Source organism: Nannobrachium achirus (genome assembly GCF_963921795.1).
Source record: "Nannobrachium achirus genome assembly, chromosome: 6".
NCBI classification, from domain to species: Eukaryota; Metazoa; Chordata; class Actinopteri; order Myctophiformes; family Myctophidae; genus Nannobrachium; species Nannobrachium achirus.
The window spans coordinates 72,106,575-72,134,152 of NC_137815.1; the positions used below are offsets into that span (position 1 = coordinate 72,106,575).

Here is a 27,578-nt window from a genome sequence, read left to right on the forward strand (position 1 = left end):
GTGCTCAACTACTACTCTGGGTAAATAAAGAACAAACAAAGAAATTAAACCATTTTTAATCTGGTCCGCAGGTAGTTCCACGTCCAAGGCTAAAAACAAGAAAGACTTATTTTACCAGTAGCTCAGTTGTTCATGCAAGGCACGACATAGCGCAGCAAAGCAAAACCTTCCCTTCACAGAAAACCAAAACATCCCTGTGCCGCATCATGATGTAAAGAGGTGTCTACACTAATATATTTACCACTTAAACCATGTATAGGCCTACTAGTTGACTGTAACTATCGCTCGCCTCAACAGCTGATTTCATAGCTCTGAAGTGCAGACAGAACCATTGTTCCATGTCTTGCCAATCTGGCTACAATTCATTCCACAACGTCAGCCTCTGTGTCCGGTAGAGCACTTGCCTTTGGACCACAAGGTTTATCCTGCTGGGCACCGCCAACTCAGCTAATGGGCAGCATGGCTTGGGTACAGCAAGTCGTGCTGTGAGTAGGCTACTGGGAGCTGACGCTCCACCTCAGCATTCCATCTCCCAGGGGGATGCATTAGACTCCTGACGCTCCACCTCAGCATTCCATCTCCCAGGGGGATGCATTAGACTCCTGACGCTCCACCTCAGCATTCCATCTCCCAGGGGGATGCATTAGACTCCTGACGCTCCACCTCAGCATTCCATCTCCCAGGGGGATGCATTAGACTCCTGACGCTCCACCTCAGCATTCCATCTCCCAGGGGGATGCATTAGACTCCTGACGCTCCACCTCAGCATTCCATCTCCCAGGGGGATGCATTAGACTCCCGTGTTCTCGGCTGATATCGACACCGACTTACTTGCAATTCATTCCATATTCAGTCAGCCTCTCAGCCATGGCATCGGTCCGATATCTCATTGTTCCTACATCCCATTATTAGTCCGAATCTGGTGAATGTTAACCTGGTAAAAATACTATGCCTAAACCTAAACCTAACCTCAGTAAAACTATGCCTAAACCTAACCCAAACCCTAACCCTAACCTCAGTATAACTATGCCTAAACCTAACCCAAACCCTAACCCTAACCTCAGTAAAACTATGCCTAAACCTAACTCTAACCAAGGTAGGACTAATGAGATGTAGGACTAATGAGATGTAGGACTTATGGGCAGTCCCCGTCATAAAATCAGGCCTCTCAGGCAAAGAGGGAGAAGCTTGACTTGTCATAAACTTGTTTTGGAGGAAAAACACGAGTGCAGATGAAAACTGATTCTACAGAGTTTACTTTATAGGCCTATATGGTTTGATTGGTTTCTCAAGACTCAGCTTATCCATCATCTCCTCCATTTTCACCAATCACTGAGGTGTATTTATGTGGTTTTCAGCTTGTAGCTCAGCTATTCAAAGGTAATACTGTAACAGTGGGCCCCTGAGAACACTGCTGGACACAATTAAAAATACATATATTTATTTTATATTTGACTTGATAGCTACATTTATTAATGAGGGGCCAAATATAATAATATAAGTGTTTACCTTTTCAAATAGCCAACGCATTTAGGGATAACGTGGTTGAACTTACTAGGCTCACTGACGCTAGTAACTCATTCCAATCACGCTCCCAGGACCCCTTTGAGAACCAGTGCTGTATGCAACCAACAGGGGGCGCCGCTGAGGGACTCTCATTGCTGTGAATCCACGCCCTGTAAAATGATCAAACAGCACAGAGGGATCTCAGTCCACTGTTGTTTACTTTACACGAAACTAAACTCCTATGTTGACGATCGAATGCAGGTCCCAGCAACGAAATAAAATAAATAAGCGAATAAATAAACCTGCAGTAAACTTCTCCCTCTGTCTTTATCTGCGTTCATCCTCTATTTTAGTCAAAAATGAACTCATACTGTAAACATTGATTTTAAAAACAAGGAGTACATTAAACAAGGAGAAGTCACTCGATCTTCTTTTTTTTTCTTTTTCTTGGACCATTTATTTTCCAGAGGTAGCCTATAGATCTATCTATGATCTTTAAAGATTGTGTTTATTCTCGTTTCTCATACACCCACCAGCTCGCATTGACTTCAGTTAATCTTATTTTATTCTTCTCGTTTTTCTTTTTCCTCAGTGAAGTTTATAGGGACGCTCACGTGACGTATTGGGCCGTTCCTTCCTCCAGTCCTCCTCACTCAGACTTGGTATTTTAAACAGTAGTAGCAACGCTGATCAGATCTCATTCACTTTAGTTCCAACACCAGTTATACGACAACCTGAAGAATGGTCGATAAAGACGAAGATCTGGGTGAGTAGCATAGAATCCCACCACTATCTGTAGTTATAGTATGATTGCAGCCTATAGAAACTGTAGCTACGCCCTGCGATATAGTAATAATAGTAGTGCTGAAAAGGACTGAAGCGCCTGATATAGGCTATGATATACTAATAAACTCGTGTATTGCAGCTTATTATACGAAATGGAATGTGTGTGTGTGTGTGTGTGTGTGTGTGTGTGTGTGTGTGTGTGTGTGTGTGTGTGTGCGCGTGCGCGTGCGTGCGTGCGTGTTATAGTAGAAGAAGTCTATATACAAGCTTCTCTCTCAGCTACTTTAGATCAACTAATAATTGATTGCAACTTAATTTCAGGGTGGAGCGCTTTGTTCTATTAGATTACATGATGAAGAAATGTTTTTACTCCCATATAATATAATATAATATAATATAATATAATATAATATAATATCTCTCAAAACAGCTCGCTGCCGAATGGGTTTTGCATGCAGGCCTACTACATCTCAGAAGTGTACTCTCCAGTACAATTATTTTACAGCTTTTTACTTTGGAATTTTAGATTACAAAACATACATTAGCTGATCAGTGATCAATTATTGTTGGTTAAGCTACCCAGCAGCAGATACAATAATTAACATCATCCCCACCATTACCAGCTGCAACATTAAAGAGAGATGAGCATTTCTAATTAGAGTAATTACAATGTAATAATATGATTATGAAATGAGCCATTCTGCAATGGCTGGGTGTGTGTGTGTGTGTGTGAGTCATGTCCCAGCCGCGTCCATTCCGAGACGCCGGAGGAGCCGATGAGATCTGTCGGGGCCATAGAATGTCCACGTTAGGTTAGACTACTCACTCACTGACGTACAGGTTTTCATAGTAAAAGTGAAATTAGAACTTTAGAAGTGATGAAGCAAAAATAGCAGACAAAATTGGAGCTGGAACACTATACATTTTAAGCTGATAAAAAGGTCTCTCCTGATGAATTGAAACTGGCAACCCACCTGAAAATGTGAAGACACCTGTTACTGAACAAACATTCTATATATAGCATTGATGATTACTATCAGAATAGGGCTTTAACATGTTAAAGGACAATATCAGTCACAAGAACCAAGGACTTTGTTTTCAAAGAATCTGTCATGGTTAAAATGGAGTTTGAAGTTACAATGGGTTTTCTATAGACCTTTTTTCCAGAGCGCTGCTGTGTAGCTGCAAACAGCGATGTAGGCACGCCCATAAAAATACAGCAGAGGCCGCTTGACACCGCAGTTATGGATGTCGCTCTGAGAAATCGATCTACAGGAAGGGGCGTGTCTGATAAAATGGATATCAAATATTAGGGATGTCCCGATCGGATCGGGAGATCGGAAATCGGGGAGATCGGGGCCGATTTCAAAAGATCAGAATCGGGAGAAAAAGATCGGGAAACACCTTGTCTTTATAAATTTAAAAAATGTATAAGCTGATGAGCTTTATTTTTAATTTGTTTTGATACAATGCTGCACTAAGTGAAAAAATAAGCTTGGATAGAATGGATACTGCATTGACGAAAGATCGGATCGGGAAGGATCGGGATCGAATCGGGAGCAAAAATATGCGATCGGGATCGGGAGCAAACGTGATCGGGACACTCCTATCAAATATCTAAATACTGACTCAAGCAACTTAAAAACTGTCCTGACCGGGACGGTTGCTCTTAAAAGCCTGATTAGAGGATAAAATGACAAAATTATTATTATTATTATTGGAAGTGAAATATCCCTTTAACAATTACGTTTTTGTTTTAACCAAATATATCACATTACAGCACCTTCAACGGTGCCATGGCATTGGTCCGAAGGTTCATTAGTCAGGCAGTCCCACCTTAAACAGTATGCAGCTGTTGGGGAATGTTGGATACATTGTCCTGTTATGTTCTGTAATCAACAAAGCTTTGTTTTTCCATTCTTCCACTCTCTCTCTCGCTCTCTATTTTTTCCCCACCCACTCAATTTTCCTCCCTCTCTTGCATGTTATGTTATCTCTCTCTCTCTCTCTCTCTTCTCTCTCTCTCTCTTTCCCTCTCTCTCTCTCTCTCTCTCTCTCTCTCTCTCTCTCTCTCTCTCTCTCTCTTCTCTCTCTCACAATAACATTATTTTTTCTGCATTTCATCTCCCTTCTCTTTCTGTCTTCCTTCCTGAGTTCCTCTCTTTTCACTGCCTAGCTCGCTTGCATCTTGCTCATTTGATCATTGACTGTCTCCCTCATTCGTTCACACGTAGGCTTACTTGTGTGTGTGTGTATACAGTGCATAGTATGTAATATATTTACTGTCCTGCTGTATTTTTGTGGAAACACCCTGCCTGTCATTGATATTTTTAACCCTGCTCCAGAGGTATTGTATAGAGTGACCTAACCTCGTTAACTTTGTCATATTTTTAGCCCCACAAGTGTGTGTGCTCGCTTAAAAGGAAACTCTGGAAATGAAAAGTACCCCTCGGAATAGGCCCCCTTGTATTGTGAGGCATTCAGAATGTATTATAGAATAGGCCCCCTTGTATTGTGAGGCATTCAGAATGTATTATAGAATAGGCCCCCTTGTATTGTGAGGCATTCAGAATGTATTATAGAATAGGCCCCCTTGTATTGTGAGGCATTCAGAATGTATTATAGAATAGGCCCCCTTGTATTGTGAGGCATTCAGAATGTATTATAGAATAGGCCCCCTTGTATTGTGAGGCTTTCAGAATGTATTATAGAATAGGCCCCCTTGTATTGTGAGGCATTCAGAATGTATTATAGAATAGGCCCCCTTGTATTGTGAGGCATTCAGAATGTATTATAGAATAGGCCCCCTTGTATTGTGAGGCATTCAGAATGTATTATAGAATAGGCCCCCTTGTATTGTGAGGCATTCAGAATGTATTATAGAATAGGCCCCCTTGTATTGTGAGGCATTCAGAATGTATTATAGAATAGGCCCCCTTGTATTGTGAGGCTTTCAGAATGTATTATAGAATAGGCCCCCTTGTATTGTGAGGCATTCAGAATGTATTATAGAATAGGCCCCCTTGTATTGTGAGGCTTTCAGAATGTATTATAGAATAGGCCCCCTTGTATTGTGAGGCATTCAGAATGTATTATAGAATAGGCCCCCTTGTATTGTGAGGCATTCAGAATGTATTATAGAATAGGCCCCCTTGTATTGTGAGGCATTCAGAATGTATTATAGAATAGGCCCCCTTGTATTGTGAGGCATTCAGAATGTATTATAGAATAGGCCCCCTTGTATTGTGAGGCATTCAGAATGAGTGAAAACACAAGGCACATGCCTAATTGCTCCACAGTGTGGCCGGAAGCATGTCAATTAATGTACCATTGTGTAATATTATAATCATAAACACATTAGTTTATTTATCTTTCAACATTGGTCCGGGACCCCTAGGGAGTCCCTGTAGAGTTACTACTAGGGGGGCTTTTTAGTTTAGTTCAGTTTACATTTACACAACACTGATGATAGTGCTGCTGACAAATGATTTGTCAATGAATTGTAGACAACCCATCGTCACTTGAAAGAAAAACCTGTGGAATACTTGCAAGCTGACCTCACGTCACCAGGCTTTTTGGTGTTCGTTTGATCCTGTCTAGGCGGAAACCACAAGCAGAAATAGCGGCGTCGCTTTGATTTGGTTCCCCCCATTTGTTTCCCCAATCCCTATTAACATGCTCGAGTAGCCTAGTGTAGTCTTTACGCCAGTCGTTTCGAGTTGGACTAAAAGATGCATATACCAAACCGAATCCGGTTTGATCTTTCCGGACAAATTGTAGTCCTTGAGGACTACAACATGACGTAGAGTGGTTTCCGCTCCTGACCGGATCAAAACCCGAAAAGTGAAGGGATCCCAGACTACTTGCAAGCTAGTCTCAAATCTGTCAATGGTCAACATAACAGACATTGATGAGACAACCAGCTAAATATGGTGAGCTACCTTTGCAAGCAGCAATCTAGGACTGCACCTGTAGGGGGGAAGTCTAGTGTAGGCAGAGCAGGTTTGTTTCAGGGGCTCTGCCGATTTAAAATGATTCCAATACGGAAGTAAAACTTCCTATGATTGGCCGCTAGTTGCGCTGTTTCCCCCCCCCCGGCCGATCGCAAAAAGAATTGCCCTGCATTGGATCCCATTCATTTCCCCCTTTCGTTTTCTAACCTTAATTAACATTTTCATGAATACTGTATGGTTTCTATCGCTAGTTAAAAATTGTCTTTCAAATCACCATCATATTCGTTTTGTCGAAATGTGGTCCAATTTATTTTAAAATAAATGATAAAGTTGCGGGGGGTGTGGCCAACTAAACTGATACCAGCCGGCTGTGTTCTTCTTTGTGTGCTGTATTTCGGGAGGCTCCGATCACATTCTCCCATGTATCCCTGCGGTTGCACGTGACCGTTGGCAGCCAATAGCATCTCTGATGCCTTTACAATTCTATGATGGCGACACCCATTCCAAGGGGTAGAAAGGGCCATTTGCGCTGCATAGAAACCAATGGCTTCGCATCGTCCATATTTTTCTACAGTCTATGGTTTATTTACTGAAATGTTGAATCTTACTGTAAGATGAGGCTTAATGCAGGTCTTTGAAACTTGGAAATATGCAAGGTAGTTTTTATATCCCAGCCTACTGTATAGCCATGGGTATGGATTCTAAGACTCAAAGTTAAATGGGACCTCGCCTGAACTCCCTAGGCTACTAGTGTTACTGTTTTGCAATGACACAGACATTGGACCTGTTGCTGCAGTAGGTGCCCCCCACCCTACACAGGGGGCTCTCTCCATTCCGACATGTCGCCACTCCGACAGTGACTTCTTATTGTCGTGAGTGGCAACACTTCCATAGAGGTTAAGGTTAGGGTTAGGGTAAGGGATAGGGTTGGTGTCGGAATGGAGACATGTCGGAATGGAGAGATGCACTCACACTACACAGTGTTTCAGAAATATGAACGAGTGAACATTGGTGTTTTTTCAGACAGATTGACTTGTTTGGTTATTTTCTACTTTATGGATAGCAGAGAGCCCTGATATGTTTCAATTAACACACTTTCCAGCTGCTATGCTGGCACACCTCCTATTTATTTATTTATTTTTAAATCTGTGTAACAGATTTCAACATTTCTTTGTTGTTCTGGCACGACATACAGGGGACCTTTTGCCTATTGGCTGTCGCGGCCCCCCAGACAATGGGGGAAGGGGGGAAAAGAACTGCATTAGAGCCAATCGCAGGCGAGTTCGCTACTCCAGACTATGGGTTACAAACGGCAACGGGAGTAGAGATGGGATTTATGGCTCTTTGAAGTGAGCCGGATCTCTGGAATCCGTTCCTTTCAAAGAGCCGTTCAAAAGACTGGCTCATTCTAGTTACTATAGTTACTTACTTTGTAGATTTTGATTATAATTACAACAAAAAACTTATACAACCCTGTATACATTTATTTCTGACATATATATAGGTACATACCTGCCATTTGAAAATACAAGCTTGTAGATCTGCTATTTTCAAATGATTTTTCTACATTTTATTAATTGGGAAAACCTGTGAAACAGGACATTCTGCATAATGAGTACTTTCTACTATATTTTGATACCCATACTTTTGTACATTTACTCAAGTACATTAACATTCATAAATAAGGATAACGTGCCCACATAACCCCTCTTCTTTTTGTTGCGGTCCATTTTATGTTGTATTTTCCAAAAAAAGCCTCTTTATTTTATTTTTATTTTATTTCATGTTTTTTTAATTGTGTTATGTAGGTGGTGGGTGTTTGTGGTGGTGGTGTTTAAAAAAGATGTAAAAAATAAATAAAAAGAAAAGAAAATTATTGCAACTATGGACATAAAATGTGAATTATGAATTGAAATCATTGCAATAAAAAGTATATATATGGGGCTTTTAAGCCGTGACATCATTTTGTAGGCAGAGGAGAATCTGCCCCCAGAGCATTTTCTGTCCCTCGCTATTTCAAAAAACAACGACTAAAAATTAACGACTAAAGTATCATTCTAACACTTTCCTTTCAACAACAAAGAGAAGAAAAATGTGTAAATAGTAAAAATAGTAAAAAGATTCACGGAAACTGGGGCCAGAAATTCTCCTCTGCCTACAAAATGATGTCATACTTAACAGCCCCTATATATATATATATATATATATATATATATATAAAAGTACGTTAACAATCCAAACTTCTACTGTAGCAGAGTATTTCCACATTGATTGCAGTATTGATATTTGTACTTATGTAAAGGAAAGTACGTTAACAATCCAAACTTCTACTGTGGCAGAGTATTTCCACATTGATTGCAGTATTGATATTTGTACTTATGTAAAGGAATTGCCTACTTTTCCCCACAACTGTTCAACTATGGACATAAAATGTGAATTATGAATTGAAATCATTGCAATAAAAAGTATATATATGGGGCTTTTAAGCCGTGACATCATTTTGTAGGCAGAGGAGAATCTGCCCCCAGAGCATTTTCTGTCCCTCGCTATTTCAAAAAACAACGACTAAAAAATAACGACTAAAGTATCATTCTAACACTTTCCTTTCAACAACAAAGAGAAGAAAAATGTGTAAATAGTAAAAATAGTAAAAAGATTCATGGAAACTGGGGCCAGAAATTCTCCTCTGCCTACAAAATGATGTCATACTTAACAGCCCCTATATATATAAATATATATATAAAAGTACGTTAACAATCCAAACTTCTACTGTAGCAGAGTATTTCCACATTGATTGCAGTATTGATATTTGTACTTATGTAAAGGAAAGTACGTTAACAATCCAAACTTCTACTGTGGCAGAGTATTTCCACATTGATTGCAGTATTGATATTTGTACTTATGTAAAGGAATTGCCTACTTTTCCCCACAACTGTTCATTTAGAAAGGAACGGCTCCTTACTGCGAACCGGATCCCATCGTTCATTTCAAAGAGCCGTTCAAAAGACTCGATTCGTTCTCGAACGTCCCATCTCTAAACGGGAGCCAGAGAGGAAAGACTCTGCAGCTGTGTAGATCGGCTATCATTCTTTGTGTTATGCAACCAGATGTTTATTATACAGAGAGAATCATACACGTGTTGGACAATAAAAACATTGACAGCCAGGGGGAAAAAAATCCATGAAGGACACGGAATGCAATCGTTCACTCGCCGTTGGAAAATTGACTTATATTAGACTATTCAACAGACGATAGAACTAACAGTGTGTGTTTTGAATCCATTTTGTGCGACCGCACATGGTCACAGAATTCAATGGGTGCCTGAGTTTTAGCGTAGCACCGGGCCGCTCTCTGACCATAGTGGCACAGCGTGTCAGGTGATACACCAAAAAGGGTTCCCCCACAGAACGTGTTCCCCCACAGGCGCAGAGACGTGACGTCTTTACACTGCAGCTGCTACGGTGGTGAGAAAAGTATACTCAAATGTTTTACTTAAGTAAAAGTATCTATACTGCAAGTAAAAGTCCGGAATTCAAAATGTACTTGAGTAAAAGTATAGGCTACACTTAGGACTAAAAGTAAAAGTACTCATTATGCACAATTATTCTGTATCACATGTTACCAAATAATATCCTTTGAAAATAGCCATGGCTGAAGTGGTTATGTAGGCTATACTTTTCAAAGTAACTAGTAAAGTTTTCAAATAATTGTAGTGGAATAAGTACAATATTTGCCTCTGAGATGTAGTGGAGTAGAAGTAAAAGTAATGAAAATTGGAAATACTCCAGTAAAGTCAAAGTACCTTAAATTGTACTTATAAGTACAGTACTTGAGAAAATTACCTTTTTATTACCCCAAGAAAAGAAAAAAAAATACCATTATTGCACCAAAGTAATCAACAAGCTAAAACTATACTATCAAAAATGTCCAAGCATTAGCCTAATTGTAAAATAATATAAGATAGAGGCAAACATTTTATAAATAGCCGATCTAAAAGCTCACAATGCAAAAAATAAATAAAATGGGGACCCAAATTATACCAAGGCTATTTGAAAATAGCCGATCTACAAGCTCACAACGCATTGCGGTGCGACGTGTTGTGAGCTTGTAGATCTGCTATTTTCAAACATTTTGTACTTTTACTTTTGGTACTTTAAGTACATTTGGATACCAATACTTTTGTACTTTTACTCAAGTACATTTGTAATTCTGGACTTTTACTTGTAACAGAGTGATTCTACATTGCAGAATTGATACTTTTACTTAATTAGCCCTATTCACGACCCGCCCACTCAGCAAATTTCTCAGCATCCCCCGGGTGCTGACATCAATTTAGAAGGGGAAACTATAACAGAAATAGCTGGACTTAAAGCCAACAAATCATTATTTCGAACGGTAAAGTAAATTATAATGCTTTGTGCCTTTTACTATCTTGTGTTCTTGATCATGCTAGCCGTATTTTATACTTTACTATTCGGAAATTGCATTAAATTTGCGATTTCTGTGTTAACTCTATAGGCTTAGCAGGGTTTTACCCCTTCAAAATGTGACTTCAGCACCCGGGGGATGCTGAGTGGGCGGGTCGTGAATAGGGCTAATTATAAAAATGTAGGTACTTTTTCCACCACTGTGTAAACGTTTGTGTTCTCATGCCAATAAAGCTTCTTTGAATTGAAGATTGAATTGAAGATTGCTCCCCATGTGGCGGAGTACACAATAATGGTAAATAAAGTAGCTTACTCTAAAATAATCCATCCATCCATCCATCCATCTTCAACCGCTTATCCAGCATCGGGTCACTGGGGTAACAGTTCCAACTGAGATTTCTAGAGTTCCTTAATAATAATAATTAAAATAAACAATACTAATGATTATAATTGCGACCGTCAGGTCGCAGTTACTATGAAAACCTCCACCGCCTGTCTGTCCGTCAGTCTGTCTGTCTGTCTGTCACGTCACATCACACTTTTTTGCCCCTATCCATGTGAAATTTTCCACACACAATCCTTGTCTGCCAATCCACAACCTCCACCCTTCCAGGGACCCCCGCAGCTCCAGGGACCCCCGCCAAATTTTTTAAAACACATTTTTGAATACTGCTCCTGCAGTTTTTGCCCTAAAATCACACAAATCGCTACACAGTATGTCTACACTTATCTCATCGACATGGATCTGTCCCATATAGCGCCACCATCAGGTCGATTTTTTAACACATTTTTGGACCTAAACTTTTTTTTTTCTAATTTTTTTTTTCAAACTTTTTTTTTTTTTCAAAAAAAAATTTTTTCAAACTTTTTTTAACACTAAAACGAGCACACAGATTTTATATTGACTGTGTCAATTCTTGTTTTAATAAAAATAATTACTGATTACTGATCTGATTTGATCCAGCAGGTCATTCCACATAGTGGCTCATAAGAGATGAGCCACTCAAGATAACACATGTTAATGCCAACAACACCGTTTAATATTCAGTCATTATAGTGGTGCCAATACGAGGCCATGGCCACTACCTACAGTAAATGCCTGGCTGGGTGACTGACACACGTGTACATGAGAGTTACATGTACCCTACACATGTGGCGTGCACCACTGATGCATTTGAATAGGAGCAGGTAAACTTTGCCACTGCCTTTTTATTTACATTCTTGCATGTGGGATAAGGCGCTAATACTAATATACACTTTTAAGCAAATAACGGCAAGCATTCTACAACAATAGGTGATCTAAAAGCTGACAATGTGTCACACAATGAGACAAGAATTGCGCATAACAGTCTTTTGAGCATTGTGCATTGTATACATTTCATCAATCATCTGCTGTATACATTACTTAAGCCTTATCTTGCCTTAAGGTGTGGCCTCTGTACATAAACATAATTACATGATGACTCCATGATACCTGTAACTAAGTCATCATGATGGTTAAAACCATTTCAAGCCTATAGATCAGGGGTGTCAAACATACGGCCCGCGGGCCGGATCCGGCCCGCGAGATGATTCAATCCGGCCCCAGGCTTGTAGAGCATACATTTCTGAGCATTTAGGAAAAAAAAGTAAGTCTCTAGCCCATTCCTGTCAAGAGGTATCATTGTTTTAAGAATTAACCTAACTAATGCCTTCTCACTGCAGGCTAGGTTTCTCCCACCTGGCAGTGATTGAGTTGATTGATTGGAATGTTAAGTGACCAGCTCTCTCTCTCTCTCTTTGAAGATGACAGCATTGCTAGGAATGGGGTGGGGGGTCTGGCTATGAATAATACCTGAACATACCTACAATATTCGAACTGTACTCAAAGATTACACATATTAGACATGGAAATTAATGTTGTTAAGAAAATAACTTATTTAAAAAATATAATAATAATAAAATGTAAAAGTTTTATTATTCAGATATTTTCTGAATATGCCATTATTGTTCATTACTTTTATTCTTTTTATTATAAAATACAATAAAAATAATTATTGTCCTGCATCAATAATATATTTTTTAGCCATTTACAAATGCATTTGGGTCCCCATCCGGAATCAATGTACTATTATCAAATTTTTGTCTTAGTAATGTGACAAATAAAATAAAAATATATTATTGAACTCAAGTCTCCATGGCGTGAGTAATCAAAGAAAGAAAAAGTCATTTTGGGGATGAACTACTCCTTTAAACAAATAGCATCTCTCGTACCTAACTGCAACTGTAATACCAATAATGAAAGTAGCTATTTTACTTAATGAACACAATTTGTAAAATGATATACTGCTATACTGCTAGCTATAGCAGTGGCTGAGACGACAGGAAGAAAAAAAGAGCGAACATGTGCGCGAGTGTGCATGCCATCCGATCCGCGACTGGTTCGGCCCTCATCAATTCGCCTTTCATCCAATGCGGCCCTCACCCCAAAATGAGTTCGACACCCCTGCTATAGATCAAACACTGGTTAATTATTCGTTTCTGGTTTAATTGTTTAACCCATGCGATTTTGAAATTGACTAAACGCAGGCCGCCATATCAGACCGCAGCCCGGTTCATTGCAGGACGCAAGCATATCATAACCTGACTGAGCCAGATGGTGGCAGTAGTGCGTAGGCTACCGCCCTACTTTACCATCTGAGATCTCTCGGGGAGAGTTGATAACACTCGTAAAGTCCCGGGCCGGACCAATCAGCGGCAGCTACGGGCGGGCTCTGAGCGGCTCTGAGCCAATAGAGTCTGATTGCAGACCACGTGGATGCAGACAGGCCAATATGAGTGGTTGGAGTTGGCACTCCCAGACTGTGATAGAGAGACGGCCACATCCAATCACCTGCTAAAGAATTTGAAAAAATGGCCCGCCCCTTACATCGGGTCTGCCCGAGGGATCCCAGATGAAGGTAAGCAGAGCGATATGCAGCCAGGCATACGCACTGCTGCCATCATCGGGCGCAGTCAGGTTAAGCATATCAGTCATCATAGTCAATTAGTCAATGCTAGAGCCAGTTGGACAAGTTATCATCAACACTCAACCAACTTCTATTTCTCTTGTGGTAATCCTAGTAACCATGTGTCACCACCAGTCTCTTCCACATGGCAGGAAGGTAGCTGGTTCAGGCCTCTAACTTGTAATACTTTTGACACAGAATCAAATATTTTATGGTTATGATTCACCCGGAGGCTGGATGGCTTGGTTCCAGGCTTAAAATAATTTATATAAATATTTTCGAAAATATCAATGGGAAAAATGAATGGGTATTCTATCTGTGGTTACTTAAGCTACTTGATTCGGCATGTATGTGGGCGCTGCAATGTTATTGTTCTCCCACATAAATACCAAATCAAGTAGCCTGGTTTCACTGGGTCTTGCCAGAGTTAGAATAAAACATGGACATAACGTTACACCAGTGGTAGGCAACAGGTGGCCCATGGGCCAGAACTGGCCTGCCAGCGTTAATATCTGGCCTGTCAAATTATTTTGTGAATAACTGACAATATCTGACTGACAGTCCACACACTGTACGTACGTACTGTAGACAGGGTATGGACAACAATGGCCGGGTAGGACCCTTCCATTCTTCTTTGAATGCACTGTTTTCACTGTCAACTTTCCTCTTTAGACTCTTTGGATTAAAAACTAAAAAACAAACCAAAACTGTGTCTGGGTGTTTCACACGCCTTAAACAATACACTGTTCTCTCTGCTCTAAAAAGAGACCTTGAACCATGAAAGATCTGTCCCCAGATGTTCTAACTAAACCCTCGACTAAGTGCCACATTCAAGGATGTGGCCTGCATAAAATGACTACACAAGCATTTCTATCTGCACGCGAAGAACTTACTTGAGTACTTACTGCAGTACACTCACATTTATTCTATAGTTAAAGTACTATTTATTTGAAAGATGAGCTAACGTGCACTGCATCCCACACAGCTAGGTTTGTGGCTCCATACCGGACCAGAAAGCTGTCAATGAGTTGATCATGTTCTTGGCGTGGCCAGGGTGGGCCAGGGTGGGCCTATTAGCTCTCTTAGATTAGTAGTGAGAATAACATCATGAATGTCCAGTTAAATAATGATGATCTCTCTATCATTTCTACAGGCGCTTTTGATCCCAACATCCCAGAGGAGGGACCTTCAGCGCCACCTCCTGGCTGGCTGGACAATGTACATGGCTACCAGGGCATCGGAGGAGGAGGCAAGTTCTCAACTTCTCGTCTCTTCCTCTCTGCCTCGTCTTGCGTTCTTTCTTGTGTTTTCTGCATTGTAGCCTCACGTAGCCAGACAATTGGAGCTCTCCACCTATACCAATACGTCTGGTGACATCTAACTTCAATGTAGGGCTAGGAAAACCACAGCTAACAGACCTACCGGTAGGTCCACTGCCTTGAATACAAATCCTGATTCCGTGCCAATATGAAGGACCACCCTAAAGTCTTCAAGACGTCAAATAGTTTTTAGGCCCAACATTGAATTTAGATGTCACCTACAGAACATATTGGCATGTGGATATCTCCACTCGTCTGGCCACGTGAGACTACCCACATTTTGTGTGTGTGTGTGTGTGTGTGTGTGTGTGTGTGTGTGTGTGTGTGTGTGTGTGTGTGTGTGTGTGTGTGTGTGTGTGTGTGTGCGTGCGTGCGTGCGTGCGTGCGTGCGTGCGTGCGTGCGTGCGGTGTGTGTGTGTGTGTGTGTGTGTGTGTGTGTGTGTGTGTGTGTGTGTGTGTGTGTGTGTGTGTGTGTGTGCGTGCGTGCGTGCGTGCGTGCGTGCGTGCGTGCGTGCGTGCGTGCGTGCGTGCGCGTGCGTGTGTGTCCAGAGGGTGAGAACCCATTGTACCCCCCTCCTCCTGCCTACACCCCCCAGCCAGAGCAGGACAGGAACACAACTGTGCCCCATGTCAGGTACACACACACACACACACACACACACACACACACACACACACACACACACACACACACACACACACACACACAATTTGTTTAATAATATGTGTCCCAGCGCGGCTGACGGCTAGTCATTGAATCTTTTTTTTTTTTTTTTCATTTTCATGTTTTCATTTCATTTGAAAGCTGGGAATCATAGCTACAAAATGATATATTGGTTGTGGAGATTGACCCAACAGATTTGAAGATATGGCTTATAGAATGATGCCATGCTGAAATACTACTTTTGGGAGGACCAACAGAATTATGTCCCGATCTCTCACATTAATTAAAAAAAGTCTTATTTACATGCAGAGTTAAGCTCTGGCGTTTAAGTGAAATGTAGCCTGATATTTATGACATGCTTTTGTGGCTTTGTCACATTTAAAAAATAAAATTAAAAAAAAAGTAATTTCAGCCCTGGTCTAAAGTAGTGGCTTCCGAAATGACTGCCCCAGTGTCATGCTCAGTCACATATACTATTGTTATAGTAATAATGATCATACATGTATAACATTATTACTACCTTTTAGTGCCTTAACTACTGCAGTGCCAGTGTTTTCAGGAGAAGCGCTCATCCCATCAACTTCACACTCGAGGGGGCACGGTACCACTGTCGCCTCACAGCTACAAGGTCCTGGGTTTGATTCCTGCCAGGGGACGCTGTGGGGTTGGCGAAAGGGCCTTTCTGTGTGGAGTTTGCATGCTCTCCCCGTGTCTCCTAGGGTAGATACCCTCACAAAAACATGCAGTAATCCTGGTCTCTATACTGCCTCCCCCTGGTCAGCTGGGGCGCTTGATGGAGGGGAAAGGACTGGTTGGAATAACGTGTTCCTTCCACGCACTACGTCCAACCAGGGAAGCTCCCCCCTGTCAGGCGATAAGAAGCGGCCTGCTCACTCCTCATGCATTGAAGGAAGCATGAGCTCAGTTCGGGGCTCTCCCCAGGTTGGCAGAGGGAGAGCAGAGCCCATGATTACAGCTTGGGCAATTGGCACTGGGTGAAAAATGGGTTACAAAATCGTGGGATAAAAACTTTAGAAAAAAAAAGGAAAAAAAGAAAACTCACACTCAACTGCACTTGTGTGTCATTAACAATACACCCAATGAATAGACTTTTTGGTTACCACCGCGCTCTGACTTGACTGGTGCGGTGTCCTTTTAGATCAACATGTATTCATAGGAGAATGGATCGCACCGATCGTGCGATCCATTCTCCTATTAACAATACACCCGTCATGTGTGAAGTGTGTGCTTCATATGAGCAGTTCTCCAGATATCCTTAATATCTTCTTTCTTTCCGCAGTAAAAATGTTTCAAAGAGGATCTGATCTAAAAGGAGTGCCGGGATGATTTGTGTTGATTCAGGGTCCCCACTCTGTCAGAGGACGCGGCCAGAGAAGCCTTGGTGAAGTTTGTGGAGTCCAAATGGAAATACAGCTCCAAGCCTGCCAGGAACCTGACGTTCAAAAACCTCAAACCAGTCACCGTCTACAGGGTACGTGTTCTGCTGCTGTGATTCTCAAATAATTGTCATTTCAAGGTTCCCCAATTTGGAGTGTACACATGGAACCAAACAGGTCTCTTTGGTTCCATTTGTACTCTCTTAGAGTTGCAGACATAAGGTCCCATTTGGTTCCTAACTATAAATCATTTTGTTGGGCACCCCCTGGAACCCTTTGGGGTCCCCGGACCCCACTTTGAGAACCACTGTTCTAATTGCACTGGACAAGGATGCTCTGAGAGCCATTCGTCTGCAGTTATCATAATAGATAGTGGGTTCCCTACACTGTGGGAACTGTAACCTGGGACAGCAATATATTTTACCCCTTTGTCTTTTGGGTTAATTCTTACATTTCCAGTACATTCTAATCTGGGGGCATTTTTATTTATAACCCGGAGTATAATATTTAGATCATTACTTAGGGCCGATACACACTCCACTTTTAGAGCCGAATATGCACACACACGCACGCACGCACGCACACACACACACACACACACACACAGATGTCCACACACGCACGCACGCACACACACACACACACACACAGATGTCCACACACGCATGCACGCACACACACACACACAAATTCAGCCCACACTCGCTAGACATATTATCATACTTCTTTGTGTAAGTGTCACGCTAAAGGAGCAAAAATAGCTGATCTAAAAGCCCATAACATGCCGCACTGTCTGCTATTTTAGATTTTTTTTTTAAGTGGTTAGGTGTGTCTCTGGGTTTTATAAATATTGGACCAATGAAAAGTATATTAACACTACAACTACAAATCCATTGGAATACAGGTTATTTATCCCATTTCCTGAAAAGTAATGGTTTTGGACATAAATAGTAAATACAAGGTTTCCACCCAACAGCACTGATGCAACGCTGCCTCCCTCTCTCTGCTATTCCACTGTCTGTCCCAGAAACGGCAAATAAACAAAAAATCCAAATGGTGGTGCACGGTTCATTCAGTGTGTTTTGTCTTGTTGGTTACAGTACCGTTTGGAGACCTTCACTGAGACCAGAACCAGTGCCTGGGAGTGTGAACCCTACTGCCCAGGTAAGATGCTGATTGGTCCCATAACTGTGAGGTAATTATGGCTATGGCTGTCTACGGCTGTCTGCTTAAAATAACTTTATTCACAATAAACCAGTCCAGAATCACAAGTAAAATCTGTGTCCAACCCAACACAGCTATAGGGGTCTACATTTCTCAATGGAAGAAGAGTAGTCAGAACACCTCCAAATCACCGTGCTTGCTAGTTATAACCAGTGTTGATTTTGTCGACTAAAACTATGACGAAAAAAGTCTGTCGACTGTGTTTTTTTCACTGACGAAAACTAAATAAAAACGAAATAAAAACTAAGCTGTGATGACTAAATATATTGTCAATTTCGTCAACAAAATAAAAACTAGACTAAAACGTTAGGGAGGGACTAGTGGAGAAGAGAGTAATTTTATGTTTGGTTGCTCTCAAGTGTAAAATCGGTCATTACGATGCCATCAAGGCCTGCCAAAATACATTTTAGTTGACTAAATCAACTGTAGATTTAGTCGCCATAAAATCTTATGATATTTAGTCGACTAAAATTAGACTAAAACTAAAACTTTTCAGGTGACTAAATTATGACTAAAACTAAATGACATTTTATTCAAAAGACTATGACTAAAACTACATCAAAATGTGCTGTCAAAAACAACAGTGGTTATAACTAAGAAGTTGGAGCTCACAACAAAAAGACCTCTGCAATGATTGATGTCTTGTCATGTGACATTAGGGGTGCGTTCGGAAATGCACACTCAACTCACTGGTGTACCATTCTGTCGTTTGTTTATTCGCTGCACTTGGTGCGTTGTCGTTCGAAAATCCAGTACGCTGCGCCCGAGGTGTGCTCAGTGCACGCACTGAGCGACTCTACTCAGAAGTTGGGGTTTGGCAGTGTGGTGCGTCCCTGCGTGATTTTCATGGCAGTGTCTTAAAGGTATATTCAGTGATTGTATTTCATTCAAATAAAAATATAATTGGTACATTTTCCATTCATTCTCCTCACTAGAATGTGTGCTGACCATATAAGGACTTCCACCATGGCCCGTGTTGTGAGCATAGCTAGATTCTGTTTTCAGAGGTGGCCAGGCAGTCCTCGACCAATCAGGGTAGAGTATGGCCGTAGTTATGTTATGATGTTTAGTGATGATGGTCAAAATAAAAGTTTTGAGAAGCACAGTCGCTCTGAATTAAGAACGTCTGCTAAATGCCTGGATTGTAAACTACTGAACTCATAAAATGCCACAGTCTGGTAGTAAATCAGTATCATACATATCCTGAAGCTGGAGACGTAGGCCTACCGATATTCAGTGATTGGGTCTAATTGTCAAAACGAGAACATTATAATGGTGTAAAACATCTATAAAAAACTAAACATTTCCACGCTGTAAGGCCAGTAAGGGACAAGATGACCCCCGGCCACTTTCATTATCACTGAATACACCTTTAAATTACCTTTTAATAGCAACGTTACGTTAGCAACTGCTGCTCTTCAGAGAGTTTTCCTTCAGAGTTCAGACTGAAAAAATCACACCCGTGTGAACTGAGCGGTGGTTGTGTGTGTGTGTGTGTGTGTGTGTGTGTGTGTGTGTGCATGCGTGCGTGTGTGTGTGTGTGTGCGTGTGTGTGTGCGTGTGTGTGTGTGAGAGAGAGAGAGAGAGAGAGAGTATTGCAGTTGATGCTCAGACTAGACTCAAGAGCACCCTCTCTGGTCACTGAGTGGTAGTTCAGGCTACATACACACATACATACATACATACATACACGGATACATACACGGATACACACACGGCCATGCTATGGAGCGGTCTACCACCGCTCAAAAAGCGCACAGCTGCCCCTTAACTGGTCGTTTGTAAATAAGCCACTCTGAATGCACTCCACAACGTTACCGCCCCCTGCACTCACTAAACCGAGCACACACCTGTTGCACATTTCCTAACGCACCCCAGGTCAGCCAGTGGATGGTCCTCAGTATGGCATGAGCCCGCCCCCCTGGGACATTCCTGTGACCGTCCCCCAGAGGTACATTGACACCGTGCTGAAGGTCCGCGTGCCCCACTCCTCCTTCGTAAAGGTACTGAGCACATATTTACTCTTCCTTTGTAACTCCTCCTTTGTAAAGTTACAATACACATAGAGCAGGGGTCTTCAACAGGGGGTCCTCAGAGTTACTACAGGGGGTCCTCCAAATCTTCAAATCCTTTTTATATTAACCGATTTAGTGTCATTCCCGAGATATCTCGCGAAATGTACTCGAGTATCTGTAGTGCCATTCCCGAGATATCTCGCGAAAAGTAATATATTACTGTAACGGCGGATACATTACCGAGAACAATGGCCGGAGGTCCGGAGACGGAATCCGTCGCTGATTTCGCATCATCACGGCTCCACGAGCACAAAATAGTCCCATCCATAACATTGAGGTGGACGGGGGATCTCATCTTTAATGTCCATTATCTCAAAACTACACTTTAGAAGCTAGGATGGAGGCAGATGCTCGCTTATGTTACACAGTTATAAAAGCTCCCGGTCCGCCATTACACAACTCCACGTGGACAAGGATCGGTTCCGGCGCAGGACCCGATGACGTCAGACCGGAAGTGATTGCGCTGTGGACTTCTGGCCTTCAAAATAAGAGTATGGCCGTTAACGGGCCCTGAGTGAGGCACTCTGGACTTTATAATCCGTTAATGTCTGGGGCTCAGAATGAGTTAACAACTTGAACCCTAGTGTCCATATTCTGAGAACTGTAGCCAAAAATAGCCGATCTACAAGCTCACAACGCCTCGCGCTGCGAGGCGATGTGAGCTTGTAGATCGGCTATTTTCGGCAAAGAGGTTTGGTGTAGAGGAAAAAAAGAGCAGACTAAGTACAGAGTAAAAGGTCAAGTTTATTAGGTAATGACGGCTCAAGTGGTTAAATATCTGAAAACACATATTGACATGAACCCAACATACACTGATGATTGTGCTGTCAAACAATGCTTCATTTCTCTCTCAACTAAGGGGTCCTTGGCCTGAAAACGTTGAAGACCCCTGAAATAGAGGGTATGCGCGTGACACCATCATCATCCTTGGAAGTTATGTGGGAACTACTGAGTGACAAAAAATACTTTCTTGCCTTGACAGCCCTTACATCCAAACAGAAAAGTCCTATCTGATTGCATTAAACAATGTTAAACGACATTAAACTCACTTTGCCACTCGATTTGCCACTCACTTTATGCACGCGCATACCCTCTATATTTTACTCTACTGAATGGGGACATGTAGCATTGTTTAAAAGACTTTATTATAATGTATTATTATTCTTTCTAAAATAAAACAAATCATTTCGTTATATTTTGTTGCACACTATTGTCAATTCAGGCTGCACGTTTTATTTGTGTTGTGTTATTTTTTTCTGTTTCAGACTTGTCACAAGTGCCATGGCTGTGGCAGAACTCGCTGTGTCATGTGTCACGGCAGGGGGAATGTAAGACACACCTTGTTGTTTGTATGCAGGTGAATGGTTGGTTGTCAGCCCTAGTTGATGGAAAGGTCTTCACTCTCTGTGTCCACAGAAGCGCTGTACATTCTGCCACGGCAGCGGCCACAAGACCATGCATGGGAAGAGGCAGCGCTGTAGCTCCTGTCATGGGAGAGGTCACAAGAGGTAAGGAGGAAATTAAAGGATGGACAGTTTGGTCTGTATTTTTTGGTCTCCCACATAGCGAGAACTGGGTCTCAAGTAGGACTTAAAAAGTTATGTATCAGCTTTAAATTAATTGCATCAAATGGCTTCCTCGAAAATCACAGAAACAAAAAGTATGCTTTGTAAAATGTTTGACATTTTAATGTTGTAATGATATACTGGTCGTCAATGGGTTTAAACATACCAGTGGTGTGGTATGGTCCTTAAAGTCATTTGATCTGTCTGGAAACAATCTTTTCTGTCTGTCTGTCTGTCTGTCTGTCTGTCTGTCTGTCTGTCTGTCTGTCTCTCCCTCCCTCCCTCCCTCCTCTTTCTCTCTCTCTCTCTCTCTCTCTCTCTCTCTCTAGGTGTATTTCCTGTAGAGGCCATGGTTTCAAAGAATGTACTGTTTGTCATGGCAACCAAAATCTGCTCCACTCCATTCAACTCACTGTCACATGGTATGTGTCATCACACACACACACGCACGCACGCACGCACGCACGCACGCACACACACACACATTAATACTTTTTTCAATCATCTTCCCTCTTCCTCTCTTTCTCCTCTTGTGTGTGTGTGTGTGTGTGTGTGTGTGTGTGTGTGTGTGTGTGTGTGTGTGTGTGTGTGTGTGTGTGTGTGTGTGTGTGTGTGTGTGTGTGTGTGTGTGTGTGTGTGTGTGTGTGTGCGTACGTATTCACATGTGCATGCAGGAAGAACAACGTAACTGACTTCGTTCCTGACCGCCAGCCAGATTTCCCTGACAAGAAGTTTGAGAATGTGACTGGAGATCCATTCTTCATCGATGAGAACCTGCTGGTAGGATGGATAACATCTCAATGTTCTCTTCTTAAAAGTGACGCTGGCTGAACAATGACAGAACATGGGGTTGTGCAGCTACCTGGACCTGATGTAACTAGTGTTTTTCCCCCCAAAATAGGGATTGATTATTCATTTATTTTCCCTGTAGATTGATTTTTATAATCAATAATATATTTTTTACCGTCCACTATATATTTTTTTAGAAGCATACAGATGAGATGACATGCACACAGCAGAGTTGCAGGACACACACACAAAGCTGTATAAATTAATTATCCGCTGATATGAGGCCATTTTGGTTTAAAACCTCATGTCAGTCAGTCGGTCAGTCACGCCTCATGTCACGCTCCATATATGGTCGTCCTTGTCCCTTTTATGCCCATATATGGAGATCCCTGATGTCATCAATATTAAGCCCATGTCTGGGAATCAGTCTCCTGTGGTCTCAGCGCGACCTCGCCCTTAGGGCGTCTTACTAGTTTATCTGTCTTAATGTTGATAAGTTAAAAAGACTGCCTGCCTGCAGCACAGACTCAGTGTGACGTCATTTTAGAACATGCACTAAATCTTTTAAAAATAGCAGATATACAAGCTCGTAGCGCAGCAAAGAGTGCCACACTATGAGCTTGTAGATCTTCTATTTTGGAAAAAACACAAACATTTTTGCACCTGCATCTTTGAATATATGTAAGCCATTTACCAAGAGAGGGAGTGGAATGGTAAATTGCTTTTCTACCACTTCTACCATATAAATGAAATAAAACACAGTTGTAACTTGCAAGGTTATTTAGTTACTCAACTGCAACACAACAGTGGGTGGGGTCCATGAGCCAACTCAAGGTTGTTGACTGATTTACCACTGTTTTAAGCCAATCAGAATCCAGTATCTGAACGTGTGACCACAAAAAGTGGTAGAAATTCTTTTAAAGCTCAGTTGTGTTTGATTTCCACCCCATCTCCTCCCAGGTGTACCCCATCACGGGGTTCCCAGATCAGGAGATCTGTGACGTTTCCAGGAGGACCATTAGTGACCACTTCAGCCGCTTCAGCTCCACCTGCCGCATCCTGCAACAGGTATCAATCACACCCTCACTACATAAACACATCCTAGCAGGTATCAATCACACCCTCACTACATAAACACACCCTCCAGAAGGTATCAATCACACCCTCACTACATAAACATCCTGCAACAGGTATCAATCACACCCTCACTACATAAACATCCTGCAACAGGTATCAATCACACCCTCACTACATAAACATCCTGCAACAGGTATCAATCACACCCTCACTACATAAACATCATGCAGCAGGTATCAATCACACCCTCACTACATAAACATCATGCAACAGGTATCAATCACACCCTCACTACATAAACATCATGCAACAGGTATCAATCACACCCTCACTACAACATAAACACACCCTGCAGCAGGTATCAATCACACCCTCACTACATAAACATCATGCAGCAGGTATCAATCACACCCTCACTACATAAACATCATGCAGCAGGTATCAATCACACCCTCACTACATAAACACACCCTAGCAGGTATCAATCACACCCTCACAACATAAACATCCTGCAGCAGGTATCAATCACACCCTCACTACATAAACACATCCTTTAGCAGGTATCAATCACACCCTCACTACATAAACATCCTGCAGCAGGTATCAATCACACCCTCACTACATAAACACACCCTGCAGCAGGTATCAATCACACCCTCACTACATAAACACACCCTTTAGCAGGTATCAATCACACCCTCACAACATAAACATCCTGCAGCAGGTATCAATCACACCCTCACTACATAAACACACCCTGCAGCAGGTATCAATCACACCCTCACTACATAAACACATCCTAGCAGGTATCAATCACACCCTCACTACAACATAAACACACCCTCCAGAAGGTATCAATCACACCCTCACTACATAAACACACCCTTTAGCAGGTATCAATCACACCCTCACTACATAAACACACCCTGCAGCAGGTATCAATCACACCCTCACTACATAAACACACCCTGCAGCAGGTATCAATCACACCCTCACAACATAAACACACCCTGCAACAGGTATCAATCACACCCTCACTACATAAACACACCCTGCAGCAGGTATCAATCACACCCTCACAACATAAACACACCCTGCAGCAGGTATCAATCACACCCTCACAACATAAACACACCCTGCAGCAGGTATCAATCACACCCTCACAACACAAACACAGAGACAGGACACATGACAAGCACGTGCAGACCGTAGCCCCATTTCCACTGTAGGGCCGACCCAGAACTGGAACCAGAACTTTCCAGAACCAAGAACTTTCAAGAAGCCATGAAGTTCTCCTTACGTTTCCATATGACCAGACCTACCCGGGAAGGTCCCAAAAAAAGAGCAGCATCACTACTGGCCCCTCCCATTGGTTCCCAGAACTTCTACCTCAGGAGCAGGACCGAAAAAAAAACCTCGTCTGAAACCGGGCCGTGCGCAATGGAAACAAAAACAGAACCAAAAACATCGGTTCAGGTTCCTGAAAGTTCTGGTTACGCCTTGCAGTGGAAATGGGGCTATTGATGTAAACTTCATAGTGACATATTATTTCCTGTGAAAGCAGATGTTTCCGTACATTGGACTAGATATCAGAGGTTTTCCCTTATTGGACTCTTGGTGTCAGAGATGGCACTGGTCCCTAGATATCAGACATGTTTCCTTACACTACACTAACATCCTAGATCAGCCCTTCAACAGGGGGTCCAGGACCCCTAGGGGGTCCTCAGAGTTACTACAGGGGGTCCTCCAAATCTTCCAATCCTTTTTATATTAACAACTTGAACCCTAGTGTCCATATTCTGAGAACTGTAGCCCAAAATAGCAGATCTACAAGCTCACAGTCACAACGCCTCGCAGCGCGAGGCATTGTGAGCTTGTAGAGGCAAAGAGGTTTGGTGTAGAGGGGAAAAAGAGCAGACTAAGTACAGAGTGAACGGTCAAGTTTATTAGGTAACGACGGTTCAAGTGGTTAAATATCTGAAAACAAAATTCACTGATGATTGAGATTGTTAACAGTGTATCCTAGCAACACACACAGCAGTGCCAGTCTTGGTAATGTGACTGTGACTAGCAGTCACATGTGTATTCACATGGAAGCACAAGCACATTTCTAAGATGTAATTTAAGACGAGGCTCAAGTTTGGTTGGTGCAACCAATAACAAGTCCATCCTACTGTAAACATTGATATTAGCAGAGACTGCTTTAATGGTTATACTAAAGGACTAAAGGCCAGTTTAGGATTACTGAGCTACAGTACATCTCTCACCTTCAACATCCCCCGTAAGGAAACCTGGTACATGTCACGGCAGTGACGGCACCAACGGAATATCTTGGATTTTTTAACCCATGTCTGTACTACTTAATCAAAGGGGAAAAGTATGTTAGGCTCAGGCCTTCTCTGCTACATGTGTTCATTCAATTTGCTTCGGTGTTCTTATTTCTCATTCTCATGTTGTCATCAGATTGGTGCATGTGTTTGCAAATGGAATACGGTACCTCTGGTTCCAAGCTTACTAATGTCTGTTTTGTATCTCTTTCTTTGTCCAGAGACAAACCATAGAGCTGGTACCTCTGACCCATGCCCACTACTCTTACAGTGGAAAGGATTATGACTACTTTGTCTACGGAATGGAGAACAAAGTCTACACGGCCAAATACCCTTCAGCTTGTACTATTTTATAAGCAGTGAGATAAGATAAGACCTTTATTGATCCCTGGAGAGTAATCCAGGTGTCCTTAGCAGCCACAACCGTGAGAATAAATCAAAGGAGATGAGAGTAAGAGTACGAGAACCAAACCAAGACAAATAGGAACAGTATACGTAGTACAATGATATACTAAATACGTCAATGTCTAGTCTGGGCAGATGCTCGCGTCTGCTTACAAGGAAGATGGTAAAACTAAATCCAAAGCATTTTTTACTGAAATGTGTCATCTGGGTGTGTTTCTGTCTTACAGCCAGCTGTAACTCATGTTGTGTTTTTGTTTATATTAATGTTAGAGGTCATGGTTTGGGATTACACACCCCACCCCAACCTCCAATCACTACATTTTCAAGTACTGTACATCAAATGTACTTTTTTTGGTTTAGTTTTTCTTTCTTTTTTACAAAGGAAACAATGAACGTTTTCATTATCCTTTTATAAAAGCTATTATCATGGATAAATCATGTATTAAATGTAGTATATCCTCATACTGTATATCCACATACATTTATACTGTATGTCTGTTAATAAGTAGCTGTACCAAGCAGAAATGTCTACCATTGTAGTCTGACTGACTTTAGTCTGTATGTGTTCTGACAGTCTGTTTCTGTTTTGACAATCCGTATGTGTGTTCACTTGACATGCAAGGTATTACTGTAACATCCATGCCATAGTAGCCTTCTAGCTGAGGCCACCGTGCCCCCCCCCCCCTCCTTTACATGAAAAGGTTTGAGAACCACTGAAGTAGAAGACTCTTTATAAAGTAAACGTTCATTCCATAGGAAGTAAAGCCATATGTAATAATCGCCTTCAAATTCAAGTTTATAATCAACAACATTGAGATACCCAGGATACTGTTGCTCAACAGAGTTGGACCGACAGCTTGGAATAAACTCCCACTACACCTAAGACAGGCAGCCTCTGTGGATAGCTTTAAAGCACAGCTCAAGACCTATTTCTTTACTCTTGCTTTTAGCTGAATTTTTAAATCCCTCTGATGCTATTGACGTCCACACTGTTCTGAAATTGTTCTTAAATGTTTTTATTGTATTGCTTTATTGTATTCAAGTGTATCTTTTTTATAATAAGCACTTGTGCTTCAT

At 41.8% G+C, this 27,578-nt stretch overlaps 1 protein-coding gene across 1 annotated transcript; it reads left to right on the top strand.

The window, feature by feature from the left end:
- Positions 1-2,173: 2,173 nt before the first annotated feature.
- LOC308287458 (protein SSUH2 homolog) lies at positions 2,174-27,578 on the top strand. Its single transcript, XM_080728630.1, has 12 exons — positions 2,174-2,272; positions 14,813-14,908; positions 15,528-15,612; positions 17,005-17,134; positions 18,140-18,203; positions 20,142-20,266; positions 21,604-21,666; positions 21,755-21,846; positions 22,233-22,325; positions 22,578-22,683; positions 23,653-23,760; positions 26,318-27,578. Exons 1-12 carry the CDS (start codon positions 2,248-2,250, stop codon positions 26,450-26,452), a joined length of 1,122 nt encoding a protein of 373 aa, XP_080584756.1. The 5' UTR covers positions 2,174-2,247; the 3' UTR covers positions 26,453-27,578.

Coding starts and splice junctions, on each gene's coding strand:
- LOC308287458 (XM_080728630.1), top strand. CDS start 2,248: ATGGTCGATAAAGACGAAGATCTGG. Junction 21,667..21,754: donor TGTGTCACGGCAGGGGGAAT/GTAAGACACACC, acceptor CTGTGTCCACAG/AAGCGCTGTACATTCTGCCA. Junction 21,847..22,232: donor CATGGGAGAGGTCACAAGAG/GTAAGGAGGAAA, acceptor CTCTCTCTCTAG/GTGTATTTCCTGTAGAGGCC.